At 34.2% G+C, this 17023-nt stretch overlaps 1 protein-coding gene across 6 annotated transcripts in view; it reads left to right on the top strand.

Moving 5' to 3' along the window:
• The window catches only part of DGKB (diacylglycerol kinase beta), a 685277-nt gene that overhangs the window by 490426 nt on the left and 177828 nt on the right, over window positions 1-17023 (top strand). For all 6 annotated transcript variants that reach the window (XM_044766591.2, XM_070509328.1, XM_070509320.1 and 3 more), the window contains one exon: window positions 12809-12899. In XM_044766591.2, coding sequence (XP_044622526.1) covers window positions 12809-12899 — 91 coding nt within the window. The remainder of the gene's footprint in view (window positions 1-12808; window positions 12900-17023) is intronic.

The raw sequence follows: 17023 nt of genomic DNA, 5'->3' as shown, positions 1-17023 counted from the left end.
AAGTCTAAGGTACTATGAAGGAGATTAAAATGAAACAGGCATAGAAAGCCCCTACCCTCAAGATGGTGACTGTCTGGGAGGAAGCCATAAGTGACCATAATATTTTTAAGTGATAAGTTTCAAAAGAAAGGTACTTATTTGATGTTTACAGCCAGTGTCATAAAGTGGTATTAGGACTACAGAATCTATTCATTTCTGTGACACATTTGCAGATGGTGACCTTCTATATGATAATCTTGGTGCATTTCTTTAGAAAATTCTGTTTTTCTGAAGTCTGTTGCTCCACATCTTTTGGTTCTTGAGATTTATGCTCCTGTGCAGTCTGGGCCTGAGCTTCATTAGCACCTGATTTACCATGAGTGCAGATGGTTATTGGAAATAAAAAGTCAGCCATTTCCTATGATTAAATCTCTCATGGGCTGCATCTCCCTTTTAGCTATTTCCTTACTATTGCGTATGATTCATTCGCAAGCAGAACAGTGATTATTATATGATTGTTAAATCTAAAGTGGAAAGGAAAGTAGATTATTAGAAAAAGTCTAGTAGCTTATTAATATATATTATGTGCTACAATGAAATGATTTTACAGAAGTATTAGCAAGATGATAGATTTATGGATGATGAGAGAAAATTACTCTATTGTGACGATTGAATGTAACAAAAAGAATTCAGAATTTTTCTTTTCTTACTTTTTGCTCTTGGCTTGCTTTGCTTTAAGGGGTTATTGCTTAAACCAACAATCCCCCCAATGTTACCTCATCCTTGTTACTTGCCAGTACTTCTGGACAATCATATTATTGTGAGTCTGGCAGGCAAAGGATGGGAACTCCAGGATTGCTAATTGCTATGTCCATAGCTTTTGAGCTGAGAGAAAAGTAAGACTTTGTTTCCAGCAGCAATATTTCACTAGTTTTATTTGATTGGAAATAATTGACTGTTACTTTTTCACTCAACACTTTTCTTTTATGTGAATAATAAAAGAATTTGAGAAATTTCATCACCCTTTCAGAATTTTGCATACTTTTTATATTATACTTAATTAATAAAATTGATGACCACATAGTACAGAGTCAACCTGTACGTCAGAAACTTGTTTATTTGCCTGGCTATTACTAGTTAATAGCCCTATCATATTCCTTTTCTTCTATATAAAAGTCTAATTGTTCAACTGAAAGACAAATACAACCACAATTACAAAAGCTTTTTTCTCTCTAGCTCATTTCCATTATTAAAGTTTTTTAGACTACTTAGTTTCAACTCTAAGGGTTTGGATATACAAGGAGTTTTAACAATGAAATTCAAGCACTGCTCTGCTGATCCTTTAGAAACATATTTTGCTGCCATTTCCTGAATGCTCATGCAGCAAATAATTGTATCAAAAAGATAAAATACACATACACAAAGAAATATAAATTCCATATAACTGGTGCTATTAACAGTGTTCATCATAAGACAAATATGCTACACAGCTAAACATCTGGCCCTAACCTCCAGCACAATCTTTCTCACAATGAACTAACACTCTCTCTATTCCAGACTCTTTGACTTTCCTTCACTTGGCTTTGGGTATCTGCTTTCTACCACAGGAGCTTTGCGTTGACAGTCAGCAGTGCCAGAAATGTGCATCCCTCCCAGGAATTACAGCCTCTCATGAAATATTTTTACTGTTGCTTCCTTCACATATTATCATACCAATTTCACAATATTTGTGTGAGCATTTAAAGAATTACTATCTTTCCCACTATAATGTAGGTCAGAGACTATAGACAGAGCTTATGGAAGCTTTTGCTGACTTTTGCATATTTGTGCTTAGCACAGTGTGAAGTATATAATAAGTTTTTGTGTCTTTTATCCATTCTTACATCGCATACCACACCAAAACTTAGTGACTTAAAAAAAGTCACTTTACTATTTCTCATATTTCTGTGGGTTGGCTGGGCAGCTCTTCAGCTGCAGTAAGCTAGCTGGTGGATGAACTCGGGCCGGGCTCAGCCAGGCTATCGGATCTTCCTCTTCATGTCTTTTCCCATTCTGGGCTTCTTCACAACGCAGAGGACTCAGGTCAGCGCTCCAAAAGGAGGAAAGTAGCCTTTACAAGCCCTTGAGGCCTAGGCTCTGGAACTTGTACAACGTCACTTCTGCTACATTCTTTTGGTCAAAGTAAGTCATTAAGCCCAGCCCAGATTCAAGGGGGTGGAGAAAGGGATTTACCTACGGAAGGGAGAGGTGGCATAGTCCCATTGCATAGGGGCATGCATGCAGGATTGGGAAGAATTTGTGACCGTTAAACAATCCACCATTGTATTCAATAATATTTTAGTTCATTATGGTACAATTGTAATTTAATTTTAAAGAGTAGTCCATGAATTGGCTGATTTAAATGTTTTATGTTTTTCTGTATTTTTGGGGAGAGAGGGTTATTTTGTATACACTGTTCTAAGAATGAGAAGAGATGGAAAGTGGTTCATGAATTCTAAGTGATAGTAGGCAGTTTAATCTCACATGTAGACAAATAATGGCTATGAGCAATATGAGAGTGGAACTTTGTCTTTTTTAATCACTAATGAATTTTTAGTAACTAGAAGAGTGCCTGGCACATAAGAGGTGTTCAATAAATATTTGTTGAATGAATGAGCAAAAATAATAGACATTTCTTTCTTTGATCTTCCCATTCACATTCCTAAGGAAGTTGCTTTTTGTTTTCATCTGTCTCTAATGATTAGGTTGTAAATTTTTAGGAAAATAGCTAAACGGGAAATGGAGTTTCTGCTCACGTATTTGATTCCATGAATAAATAATAGTGACCTCTGACAAGATTTAGTACCACTAAAGCATATTATATAAGTAGAAATAGTTTTAGGGTTATTTTGTGAATATTTGACCTCACACTAAAAAGAGCCTTCAAGAGATTTTTGTTTTCATAGTGATAGACACAAAATGACAATGGAATATTCTCTCCAATCTCTCTAATCTGTTTAGAATACGAAACGTCTCTAAATGAATCATTAACCTAAATGAGTGACTAGAAATATCCAATCGTATTTAGCATGTGATGGTTTCAGTACTGTATCTGGGTTCAGATTGTAGTACTACCGTTGGGGACAAGGACATCACTTTGTATTCGCTTAATTGAAAAATATAGATGACTTTTTATTTAAATTCTGGAAACCCATGCAACACGTTTCTAAGTATTTTAATATAGCAAAAAATGGTGGTTTTTTGATATCTGGAGGGTAATGCAAGTCGAAAATAGTTTTATTTTATAAAACTATTTCCAACTGGAATTCATCTCCATTTATTATCTGCTTATATGGGTATAATTTCAAACAGGAGAAAATAGCATATGGGCTAGGTATATTTTTAAAATAAAACAATAGATAATAGTAGAGAGAGAAAGAGGGAAATGTTTCTTCTACATCTGTCTTAGAAGTATCCAACATGTACTTGAATGTATCAGCACAATGATTAATCCCCAAATGATAATGCCTACATCTGTCAATTAGTTTATATACAAGCCAGCCTGAATATTTTATATAAATTACAGCATCTTGACTGGAAACAAAGACAGATCATGATGTTTCAGGGAGTCATCTGGGTCCCTCAAGATATAAATCAGTGCCAAAAAATGCAATCTAAATAATAATGGATTCAATGATTAATGTGTTAGACTATATAATTCTTCAATTTGATTAAAAATATCAATATTTTCAATATAACTCATGTAGTCTGATTCCTATCCTTATCATTTTTTACAAGATAATTAATGTGTTTGTAAAACCACTCCTCTGTAGCATTGGACAAAGGAGAATTCCCCATTTTTTAGTTCTTGTGTGAGAGAAGTTTTAAGGTGAACGACATTTTCAAAATGCAAAGTTGTGCTTCTTGTTACAGAATTGGAAAAGGACTTCTGATGTGTGAAGAAAGACAAAAGGTAAAACAGTTAACTAACTTGCAGAGAGTAGAAGCAAGTTTTATTAAAAGTATTCTTTTAAGTTGCAAAGCTGTGGTAGTCTTCACAGAATATAGGTAAGAGAAATAATGTGTGAAGGAGCTGGAGAGGTGTAATATTTTTCTCTATTTTTGCAAGTTTTGCAAGATATAACATCCAAAAATTGGTTAGGAGAAACAGATTAAAATGTAGAAAGGTACAATACCTTCTAATGATACATAATTATTGATTTCAAATTATTCTATGTCACTGAGGATAGTAATAGAAAAGTATTAATTGGCATTTCAGTGATGAAAGTAAATGTATTTTTTAAAAATATTTGTACTATCTGTTTTCGAATGTTGAATTCTTTATGTTGTATTTTGAAAATGCATTATCTTTTGATTTCAGATGCCATTCATATTTTAATATGCAAATCGAATGTCATTAAACAGGGTCATTTAGTTTAATAATGACTCCTTCTCATAGTTGGTAGATGTACAAATTTACCAGTCAAATTATATTCTAGTTGTAAAGAGTTGTCCAGGAGTCAGGACAAAAAACTGAAGCCGTCTTTACTGGAAGTCTGCTGAAACGATTACATTGAATTAACTCTCCTGAAGCTAATAGGTGCTCCTTAAATAGCTGTTGAACTATATTAACACTAAAGAACCTTTATATTCTTATACCTGGTGCTTAAATAATTGATTGGCTTAATCCATTCAGTAAAAGCTACCAAACAGGACAGAAGAAGGGAGAGACTGAGAGAGACAGAGACACAGAGAAAGGAAGAGAGAAAGAACCAAGAAAGTCAATTGGTGAATGGTAGAGAGGGGATGTAGCAAGCAATTCTTTCACTATCTAGCTCAACATATTCAATTTGTGTTATCCAACTAGTCATCCCCGCTACCTATGAAGGCTGTTTGGTCTTCCAGCAGCCCCCCAGCAGACAATATCTTGAGTGTGCAATCATAGTCCAGTCTTATCCTCATTTTGGTAAATGCAAAAACATAATTGTGTCATGGCACCCAGAAGTGATCAGGCTCTTATTCACTTGCTCAAGTTTACCAAGTAAAAAATTTATATACCACGTAAAACAGAGAGGAGATGGTGGTAATTCCTTTCCGGATATTAGAACACACAATTCTATAATTCAAGACATCATATTTATGATATCAAAATCCATGGACAGCGAGATTAACTCCCAGACTGCTTGGTAATTATGGCATGGTGTCTTTTGGGAAGCCTTCTGTTAGCACTGTGGTAAGAGTTTGCTTGTAACTTTGTTGACTCCACGTACAACGCAACTTTGGAGATGTTGTCATCATCACCAATTTAGAGTTAAGGAAACTGAAGTTTGGAGAGGTTGAATAATTTGCCCAGCAAGTGAAGCCGGGATGCAAACCCAGGAGGTTGGTGCTAGATCTCACATCCTTAACCGTTATGCATACTGCCTCTCGTACTTGCCAATATTTTCCTTGCATATTGCTTCATTCAACTTTTCTAATTCTAAATTCAATTTGTAATTTCTATTTTTTTTACATTTTCATTTTTATTACATTTTTTCTCTTTTGATCCCATTCACCTGTTTTTTCTTCTCCTATTTTTGTTTTTAAACATACTGAAGATAATTTTTGTGCTGTGGCACTTTCTATTTGTGAATACAATAATCCACTTTAATAAACTGGAGCTTTCTTTTATATTTAAGCATACAAAACTTAATTACATTTTCACTATCAATTTTGGCTAGACTTTACATGTTCCTGTCTATAATAGTGAGAAACACTATACCTTAAATATTTCTGCAGGTAATCTCAGACATCATGTTATATTTTATTATTTCAAATATCACCAGGTGACTCTATTTCTAAGTGACAATAGGGGAAGATGAAAAGTAAGAGCTTCATAGCTGCTTACTAGTCTATACAGACTTCATTGACTATAATAAAGTCATCAGACGGAAATCGAGGACACTTCAAAAAGGGATGTTTTATGAGTTTTTTACCCCAAGATTATTTCAAACATATAAACGTGGAAATCATTCCTAGAAATTTCAGGGAGATGGTGAGTCAGATGAGGAAAGCATATTCAGTGGTATTTGCATATCTAGTCACAAGATAAACAGAGAATTATGCTGAATAGAAATTGTTCACTTTAACTCCTTTATTTCAGTTACCACCAAATTTCACATCTAGAAAAACAGTGTTATGTGCCAAATATATCACCTCATTTAGATTTTCCCAAGGTCTCATTAATAATAATATAAGTGAAAATTTTCTTATAAACTCCAATGAGCTTTGTTGTCAGTGTGCTCTTGGCTGCAAGTAATAGAATACACAAAATAAATAACAGTATATGTATAAATTTCACAAGTATAAATCCAGAGACAGACTGTTTCAGAGTTGGCTGTTTCGGCAGTTCACTTCTGTCAGGGATGTGGGTCAGCGTCTCTGGGTTTCCCTGGCCTTTCCCTTCGTGGTGGCAAAATGGCTGCTCCTTATCCAATTATAGTATTTTTCCTTGATAATATGCAAAACAGGAAAGGAAGGCCAGAGCCTTAGCTTTGTAAGTGTCTCTTTGTCAGAGTGCGGAATCTTGCCTAGAAGTCCTCAGGTTCCCTCAGTCAGCTCTAGCTTTCATCGTCATCTTTAGTTGCCTTATTTTACGATGGGGACGAAAAACATTTTTAAAACAGAAGGATGAACAAAGGAGTCATCTAATGATGACCCATCTGACATATGACATTTTCCTTATGACTTAGAAAAAAGTTTCAGGTGATGCTACATTTATTGTTATATTTAGTAAGAGACAGCATGGGGGGAAAAAGCTAGAATTTTTTGAGTTAGATTTTGTTACTTCCCATGTGATGGTAGGAGAGTGACTTCAATGCCTCGCTGAGTTCACCTGTGACAGTGCCCTGCTCAATGGTGATAATAATTATTGCTATCAGGAATTTCACGTAATCTTCATAACATTTTTCTTAGAAAAATGTTTTTGATTGTGAAAATTTTATAATTATGAGATATTTATTTTAATAGTAAATATCCAATTATTATTGAAAGATATTCAGTTCCAAACATGCTTGGACATTGTTTAAATATGTTATATGTTTATACATTTCACATAATTAATTTATCACTGCTCTTTGGGGTCTTACTATCTGTATATACTTTAGAATGGACTCTGCAATGTAGCATCGCTACAGACGTACATATCCAGTCTAACTCTCAGAATTATTTTTAATGTGCAATAGAAAGCAGAGAAAAAGATCATTTAGGAAAAAAATAATCGATTAATATTATGATAGAAAGTTCTTATACACAAAAACACTCATATAATCACATTTCTTTTTAAAAGAGAATTGTGAAATAACAACAAAATATGCTAAAATGTCTGGTCTTGGGGTGCATCTTTTCCATACACTTACATATAAGAAACTTTCTTTGCTCTTGTAAAAGTAATTCAGGTTAAAAATTGTACTTTTAGAATATCCATCTTTTTATACAAACTAAGATGGAGTGTTACATGATTCTGTTTGAAGTTTCTATAGCCTGTTTCGTTGTCTCCTTGGGACTTAACAAGCCTATCTTATGAATGAGCATTAGATACAAGCATTTTTATATGTCATTTAAAAAAATTATATCTCTACCTGTTGTTTGGAGACATGAAAAATGTTTACTCTCTTTGGTGTGAATATCAAATGTCCTCACTGTATTCATTACAGCCGTGTTTCTTCCTTATGAAATAGTATTCTCAATGTTGTCTTACTATGAGAGAACTATAAATTGCTGTTTAAAAAAAGCTCAGGTTTGAGGGTTTAAATAAAATGTAGTCTTTTTTATAAAATATAATGAAATAGCACACAGAGTTACTTCTGCTGCTAGTGTGTTCATGTAGATAGTAATTACCATAAAATTGTAGTTTTAAGTTTATACAAGCGAATATATAACTCTATATACTTGTGTTTGATACTATGATTTTTATAACTTGTAGTGAACATTTCCATTTATTTCAAATTTTGAACCTTTTTCTTAATCATTTATTGATGAATTTATGGTTGCCAATCAAAAGAGAACAATTAAATTGCTGACTTCATTCAAGTTGGATATTGACTTAGTTTTTAACAAATGCCCATTACTGTAGTCCATACAGGTGGCATCGTTTACAGGCATTAGTTTACAGGAGACTTCAAGAGGTGACAAGCAATGCACACTACAAGTGTCCCCACCTTTCCCCCTATGCTAAGCTATGGTCGTGGCCTGACAAAGCCTAGCTGCCCTGCGAACATTGCGGCAGCTACTCTGTCAAGTCCTTCTCCTTCCTTGAGCTGCTCTTTTCAGATGCTGCTCAGCCACTGGTTAAATCTGGTCCCACTGGAGCTCTTCCATTTGAATTGCAGTGTATTTTTAAAAGCAATACCTCCCTACATTTAGGAATAAATGAGTAACACTATAACCAATGTTTAGTGCAATGTCTCTCGGCAATCAAAAGCAATAAATGTGAATTGCTTCTATGACATAAATGTACCACTTTAAACAATAACCCTATTGCTGTTAAGTCAACAGGGTCACATCTCTCATCACCAACATTGTTAGCCAAGTACAAAATTCCTGCTATGTTTCTAAGGTATCCCATCGAATTGTAAGACTATTTTGTTAAAACAAAGTTATTGAATTGTTAGAAATACTGTTCTCTATGAGAAAATGATTTTAAAACCATATTTGAAATAACTGTTGAAATACTTTCATAACAGGGCAAAAGTGGAAGAAAGCTAATGTAAAGGATGAGATCTTTGAAACATCTTTAATGAATAAAAAAATATATTAGATTTAAATCCATTTTAACTAAGTTACTTAGGACATTTTGGTTTTGGTTTCATTTGAAAAGCAAAGATCAAACGAGATTTATTTTCTCATCTGATGAGCATGTTATCCATAGAGTGTAGATGGAACCACTTGAAGATGCTTGAAAAGGGATTCTAGTGTCTGTTAGCAGACTTCAGCTTTATTCATGTTAAATCGTCTTCCCATATCTCCTATCTCACCACTAAATACATAAAATAACAGCAACACACCTGTGAGAGAAAAAGTTGACCTTTAATTTGAGTAATTTCATTGAATAAAAACTTTCTGTGTGTTTATGACTTCTGAGCTTTCTACAGCAAGATAAATGAGGCAATTTGACCCCTCTCTTCATGCTGCATCTCTGTTAGAAATGAGCTTCGTGTCTAATTAGGGTCTTTAGTATGCTTTTTGGGAAATGCACCAGTAATTCATGTTCTGTTTGTTTGTTTTATTTTATGTTTGCCACATAACATTACGTAGTGGACAAAGACAAAATGCAAAAACGTGTAAACCAGGAAGAAAAATTCCATGGAAAGCGTATTGCTAGAAATTAAGTTGCCTATTTGAAAGTTCAGTTCTTGGAGAACTAAATATGAACTAAATTTCATAATAACATAAATGGTGTTTTGCTTGAGCCACATTTCTCTGAGGAGACATAAAAGAAGCAGCGTTCCCGTTAGGGACAAAATACCTTGGTAAATGGGAGCTAATGTTTTCAATTTGACCTGAACATCTGGTAGCCAGGCACTTTAAATATTAAACTGAAACCTGTAGCTTACAATTAAATTCATTGAAGTGGGGTTTAATATTTTAATGACTTAAAATTATAATAGTAGGAACAGCCTTTTTGTTTTGGCAGGACATTTGTCATCATACCTGCAATCGCAAAAGCTAAGAATCCAATAAATTTGACTTCGGCCTGAACATTTCCCAGTGGGTTACATGTCCAGTTACCTTATTCTTAAAATCCAGAGCTGTATGTTTTCTCTGACAAATCTGAGTTTGAATTATTTGGACCATTTTCTAATGTGAGCCATAAAAATAGATAGCATACATGCTTAAATGTGTTTTTTTGCATTTCTACAACCTAAAGACCAGTTTGGCTGAAAAAAATAAAATTTAACAGCTTTTAATTTGTCCTGTGGAATCTGATTCTATGTGCTTTTTATTACCTCCATATATTTATCTAAGTGAAACATAAAATGGTTGTAATAATGGAGAATTTAAAGCAGCTTTTGCACATGAGCAGTAATGCTAACTAATATGGTGAATAAAGGCTGAATGTAAATTCTCAGAATTTCTCTTTCTTGGGATGTGTTTGCTAAAGTGAGTATATCTTGGTTAGCAGATACAGGCTCCTCATCGTCTTAACTAAACTATGAAGAACTTTGATAGACAGACGTAAAAAATAGAGAGTAATCATTTATATGCAATCAGAAGCTTCGTATATTTATTTAATTTTCCAACTGCAATACAACACACATTAGATTACAGAACTTGTCAAAATATAAACCCACAGTCCTTCTTTTGCTATAGTAATGCTCTGGTATTTCCACATATGCCTCCAGAGATAACCTAGGTATGGCAAAAGTCAGTATAATCTAATATCACCCATTCCTATTGATTCTACCTCATTTATGTCTCATAAATTGAGTCTCTCTTTTCCACTTCCCTTGCCACTTGGTCTAAGCCTTCAGTTACATTTCATTTGTAATATTCCAATAGCTATATTTCTGTCCACAATACCAGTGTTTCAATATTCCTGCTAGACTTATTTGCCCATATAACAAAGCTGGCCATGTCACTTCACTGCTATCAACTTCTATCAGCATCCTCTTAATTTATAATATGAAGTCCAAACTCCTTAATGCGGCATACATGTTCTGAAACAGCCCCTTGTCAGCCTGCAGTCAGCATTCTCTGAAGGTAAACTGCACTCTTCAAAACACCTGGAACTTGTCTCATCTTCTTCCTGTTTGTCTTCCTCTACTTATCTATTAAAATGTCACCTCTTCTAAAGCTTTCTGAACTCCTTGAGGTAAAAGGAGTTCATTCATTGAAGTGTTTTCTGACAATACTTTGCTCATATTTCATTTAGAGAATTAACTTTTTAACTATTTTATATGCCCATAATCTTACAACATTCTTAGCTCCTTGAAGACAAAGATAAGTGTGTTCATATTTGTATCTTTAGAAGTTCACACAGTAGCATATCAAAGTGAATGTTCTCACTAACATTTGTTGAATGAATGAATGGAGGAATAAATGAATCCAGGAAAGTCTGGATAAAAGGCCAATATAAAAATGTTAGAAAATTTACTGAATGTAGAAAGACAATTCAAGTCATAAAACATCTACTAATTATTATTCTAAGATTGTCTTGAGACTACCACATACAGACTAATAGTTCCCTCCCAATTTAATGAATGATATTTTTTTCATCAGAATGATGAAACAATAGGAAAATATTTTTAATTTTACATAATTTCAGCCATTGTGTAAATTTTTAAAAGCACATCTATTCTATAAAGTAGGTGTTTGCACTAATTTAATATAAACTTGCGTGTAGGCTCAGGGCCACAGATCTTGGTGTTAAACTTTGCTTCTGTTTTTCCAACTGGCTATCATCTATTTTTATCTACTCAGATATATGAAATAAGGCCCAAACCCAAATAAAATATTCTCTAGAAAGAATAAGGATTTATAGTGCTAGAATCCTATGAAACCTATATTAGTCTTCATATTACTTACCTGAATATGGTAATTGATATAAGAAGGGCTAGTGAAAATTTTGTAAGCAAATAAAGCCTTATACGAAGCTAATTATTGTTGAATATGTCTAGATAGATGAGATTACTTTTGTAACTTGTAATTTCATATCAGAAAACTCTATTCAACACAGCATAATAATAAGTACTGTATTAGTTTTCATGTCATTTTCCATAACTAATAAGAGTTGAGTTAAGGAGTAAGGTCCTTGCCAAAAGTGTTTTTAATTGTTGAAATGTTTTACATTCTATGTGAAAAGAGCATATCAATATTTCTAAGTCAAAAAGAATAATTTGGTTGAGGAATGTATTTGAAAACCATAACAAAAATTTGTTTCTGTTTTGCCTTTCTGTGTGAAAATGTATCTTATTTTACCTGGATTTTCTTCTAATTGAAGGCATGATGCCTTATTAGAATATGTATAATTAAAAATTGCATTTTTTTCATGAGAATGGCTGTAAATCCAATACTGGGTGATATAAAAATCTAGTCAACCTTTGCAAAATTACATTAAATGATCATAAATTTAATTACCTGGCACAAAGAAACAAATATATGGTCATTGGGTCATGGGGAAAATAATTTTGAACATCTTACTTCTAGATTAAATACTGAGGTGTTTTAAACTATATTTTCTTTGTGTTCTTTCATATTGATAAAATATTATTATCACTTCTTTAATTCTTCTATGTTGTATCATAATTTATCACTATTGTTCATTAAAAAAGGACAATATCTTAAAAAATTTAATGGTTATCCCAAAGTTTCTAAATTTTTTATCTTTATGGATAACCATTATTTTTTAAATATACTATCCAATCATGCCAATTTCTACTGCATACATAGCTGTCCAGAAAAATTTAGCATATTTAACTTAGTCTCTTTTTTCTCATGAAAAGCCTAGATTTAATTTTTTTCTTTATGATTACAGAGAGGCTGGTCTAAAGTCAAGTTGTCTAAGAACAAGCTAAGAATTATAAGCACTAAAATCATATTTTAAAATCTGAGCAACCAATACAGAGAAAAGTTAAAAAATATACTTGAATTTGTCAGATGAACACTTTCCTGTAATCCCCACAGGGGCAATCACACAATTTGACACCAATATTTAAACTTTGAAAATTATGCGATCATCTATTACATAATGGATGGTACACGTCCTCAAACCTTTCCTATCACTTATAGTACGAGAGAGCTACCCAATTAAAAAAGAAATCCCTTCTGTTATTGATAATTGCCTAAGCTGCTTCTTCCTTTCCTTTTTCAGAATGAAGAACAAATTTTGGTATTTTGAGTTTGGCACATCTGAAACTTTCTCAGCCACCTGCAAGAAGCTACATGAATCTGTAGAAATAGAAGTAAGAAAAATGAATTCTCTTTTATAATACTATGAAATGACTTGAGTTTGATTATTAATATGTTTGTGGTAACCCATAGAAGGAGTTATACTTTGAGCAACCCGTATAGCTTAACCATGATTCTAAAATTTCATTTCTCCCACTTATTAGGAATCTAGCACTATCTGAAATACTAGAATAAGGTTAAGTTTGGGTATGAGTTGTTTTAATGTAGTATAAAAGAATGAGAGGTGGAACACAACTTTAGAAATCAATGGAGAACTTACTGGCATAGTGTGGATAGAAAAATGTAAGATAAAAGAAAGTACTTGAAGAGAAAGAAAAAAGTTGCAAGATACATTTAAAAAACCATTATTTTCAGATCTCAATATCTTATAACCTTTAAAACACAGTTCACTAAAATTGTACTTACTTTCGTGAATAAAGGTTAAAAAGTATACTTTTCCATTTCATTCCCATTCATTAACTAGCTTTTCTCAGTTCCCAAGGTTGCCATTTCCCCATTACATTTATAGGAAGTGGAAAAGCTAAGAAAGAGCAAAGATAGCAAGAAAAGATACACTTTAAAAAGATTTGGAGCAAATAGGTCTACCAAAAAGAAAAAAAATAGACATTGTAGGACTAAAAAGTTCGGAGATGGGTTATAATAGAAAATGACTTGGTTTTATTGAGAGGTTTTAGGGGTTAAAGTAAAAAGAAGAGTTATATTTTATTAAGTGGTAAAGACAAACCAAAAGAACAGAATTATAAAGCAAGAACACCTAATGACTAGCTGATATAAATTGAGAAATATTGGCTTCAACACTTTTCGTTTTAAAAATAAATGCATAACTCATCAACTGAGACCTGAATTATTAATGGCATATATTCAAGTAAAAAGTTTGGTAAACGGAAGTAGTTGTGAACCACATAGGATCATGATGGCCTGGCTAGGTTCTTCATTATCCAAGCTTTCTAATTTACTGTTAATGATAACAACAGAAAAGTGGTACTATTTCAGAATGCAACATTTTCAGACGTTTTTCTCGTCATGATTGGTGGGTAAATTGAAGCATTAGAAGTAGAATTGACGGTCATGGAATGAAGAAAGCCCTTCATGGCTGAATCAGATCATAACCCTGAAAAGGAATATAATCACCAAAGGTGAAGGATTGGGCTCCACTTGAACTTTCTGTGATTACTATTTATGAATATATATGCATATATGTTTTATGTATATGCGTATAGTGTTATATATGTACATAGTTATATATGTGTATATATATTTATAAAGAAACATCAGGGACAAGCCCAGCAGTGCAGTGGTTAAGTGTGCATGTTCTGCTTTGGTGGCCCAAGGTTCGCCAGTTTGGATCCCAGGTGTGGACATGGCACCGCTTGGCAAGCCATGCTGTGGTAGGCGTCCCACATATAAAGGAGAGGAAGATGGGTACGGATGTTAGCTCAGGGCCAGTCTTCCTCAGTGAAAAGAGGAGGATTGGCAGCAGATGTTAGCTCAGGGCTAATCTCCCTCAAAAAGAAAGTCAAAAATCTTTCTTTACCCTCAATAATCAATATTTAAAACTGGATTTTGAACATTTCTTACCCTTAGAAACCTATCTTCAAAGAAAATCTGTAGCAGAAGGCAAAAATGTAAAAAATTAAAAATATGAGATCTGGAGGCCAGCCCAGTGGCACAGCGTTTAAGTGTGCACATTCCGCTTCGGTGGCCCGGGGTTTGCCGGTTTGGATCCCAGGTGCAGACATGGCACGGCTTGGCAAGCCATGCTGTGGTAGGCATCCCACGTATAAAGGAGAGGAAGATGAGCATGGATGTTAGCTCAGGGCCAGTCTTCCTCAGCAAAAAAAAAAAAAGAAGAGGATTGACAGCAGATGTTAGCTCAGGGCTAATCTTCCTCAAAAAAAAAAAAGTTCTGGTTGAATGTAGTGTGGATACTCTGAAGCCTCTTGCTCTTCTCCTTACCTTATCCTACCACTGAACACAGAGTGAAAAAAAATTGATCTAACAGAGATATTCCATGTTCATGAATAGGAAAATTCAATATTGTCAAAACGTCAGTTTTTCCCAACTTGATCTATAGATTCAATACAATCCCAATCAAAATCTCAGCAAATTATCTTGTAAATATCAACAAACTAATTCTTAAGTTATATGTAGAGTCAAAAGACCCAGCACAGCCAACACCATATTTAAGGAGAAGAGCAAAGTTGGAAGACTAACACTAACTGAATTCAAGACTTACTATAAAGCTACACTACTCAAAACAGTGTGATATTGGTGAGAGAATAAACAAATAAATCCATGGAACAGAACAGAGACCCCAGAAATAGACCCTCATGAATAGAATCAATTGATCTTTGACAAAGGGGGAAAGGCATTACAATGGGGCAAGGAAGATCTTTTTAACAAATGGTATTGGAACAAGTGAACATCCACCAACAAAAAAAACGAATCTAGGGGCTGGCCCCGTGGCCGAGTGGTTAAGTTCGCGCGCTCCGCTGCAGGCGGCCCAGTGTTTCGTTAGTTCGAATCCTGGGCGCGGACATGGCACTGCTCATCAGACCACGCTGAGGCAGCGTCCCACATGCCACAACTAGAAGAACCCACAATGAAGAATACACAACTATGTACCGGGGGGGCTTTGGGGAGAAAAAGGAAAAAAAAATAAAATCTTTAAAAAAAAAAAAACAAAAAACAAAAAACGAATCTAGACACAGACCTTCCCCCTTAACAAAAGTGAACTCAAAATGGGTCACAGACTTAAATTAAAAACACGAAACTATAAAACTCTGGAAGATGACATAGAAGAAAATGTAGATGACCTTGGATATGGTGATGCCTTTTTAGATACAACACCAAAGTCACAATGCCTGAAAGAAATAATCTATAAGCTGGACTTTACTGCAAGTAAAAACTTCTACTCTGTGAAAGACAATGTCAAGTGAATGAGGAAACAAGATAGACTGAGAGAAAATATCTGCAAAAGACACATCTGATGAAGAACTGTTATGGAAAATGTACAAAGAGCTCTTAAAACTCAACAATAAGAAAATAAACAACCCCAATGAAAAATGAGCCAAAGACTTTGACAACTCACCAAAAAGATTTATAGATGGCAATAAGCATATGAAATGATGCTCCATATCCAATGTCATCAGGGAAATGAAGATTAAACAACAATGAGATCCCACTACACATCTGTTAGAATACTGAAAACACCAAATGCTTCTGAGCATGTGAAGCAACAGGATCTCTCATTCATTGCTGGCGGGAATGCAGAACGGTACAGCCGCTTTGGAAGACAGTTTGGTGGTTTCTTACAAACTAAACATACTCTTACCATGTGATCCAGCAATCATACTCCTTGGTATTTACCCAAAAGATTTGAAAACCTCTGTCAACTCAAAAACCTGCACATAAATGTTTATAACAGCTTAATTAATAATTGCCAAAACTTGGAAGAAAACAAGAGGTCCTCCAATAGCTGAATGGATAAATACACTGTGGTACATCCAGACAGTGGAGTAATTATTCAGTGCTAAAAGGAAATGAGCTATCAAGCCATGAAAAGACAGGGAGGCGCATTTTCCTAAGTGAAAGAAGCTAATCGGAAAAGGCTGCATACCATACGATGCTGATACATGACATTCTGGAAAAGGTATAACTATGGAGACAGTAAAAGATCAGTGGTTGCCAGGGTTGTAAGAGGAGGGAGGGATGAGTAGGCAAAGCACAAAAGATTGTTAGAGCAGTGAAAATACTCTGTATGATACAATGATGGTGGATAAATATTATTATACATTTGTCAAACTCATAGAATGTACACCAAGAGTGAACCCTAACATAAACTATGGACTTTGGGTGATTAGGAAGTGTCAATGTAGGTTCATCTGTTGTAACAAATGTACCACTCTGGTGGGGAGATTTTGATAATGGGGGATGCTATGCATGTGGGGGGACAGAGGGTAATGAGAAATCTCTGTACTTTCCCCTCAATTTTGTCATGAACCTTAAACTGCTCTAAAAAAAATAGTCTTAATTAAAAAAAAACACACTAATCTCTAGTATAATGTGTGTCACAAGCAAAAAATCTTCATGGAAAAGGTTGTATCATATAGCAAAA

This window comes from Equus asinus, chromosome 1, assembly GCF_041296235.1.
Source record: "Equus asinus isolate D_3611 breed Donkey chromosome 1, EquAss-T2T_v2, whole genome shotgun sequence".
Classification (NCBI taxonomy): Eukaryota; Metazoa; Chordata; class Mammalia; order Perissodactyla; family Equidae; genus Equus; species Equus asinus.
Note: the sequence above shows the minus strand (reverse complement) of the source record. Positions and strands in the feature narration are given on the sequence as shown.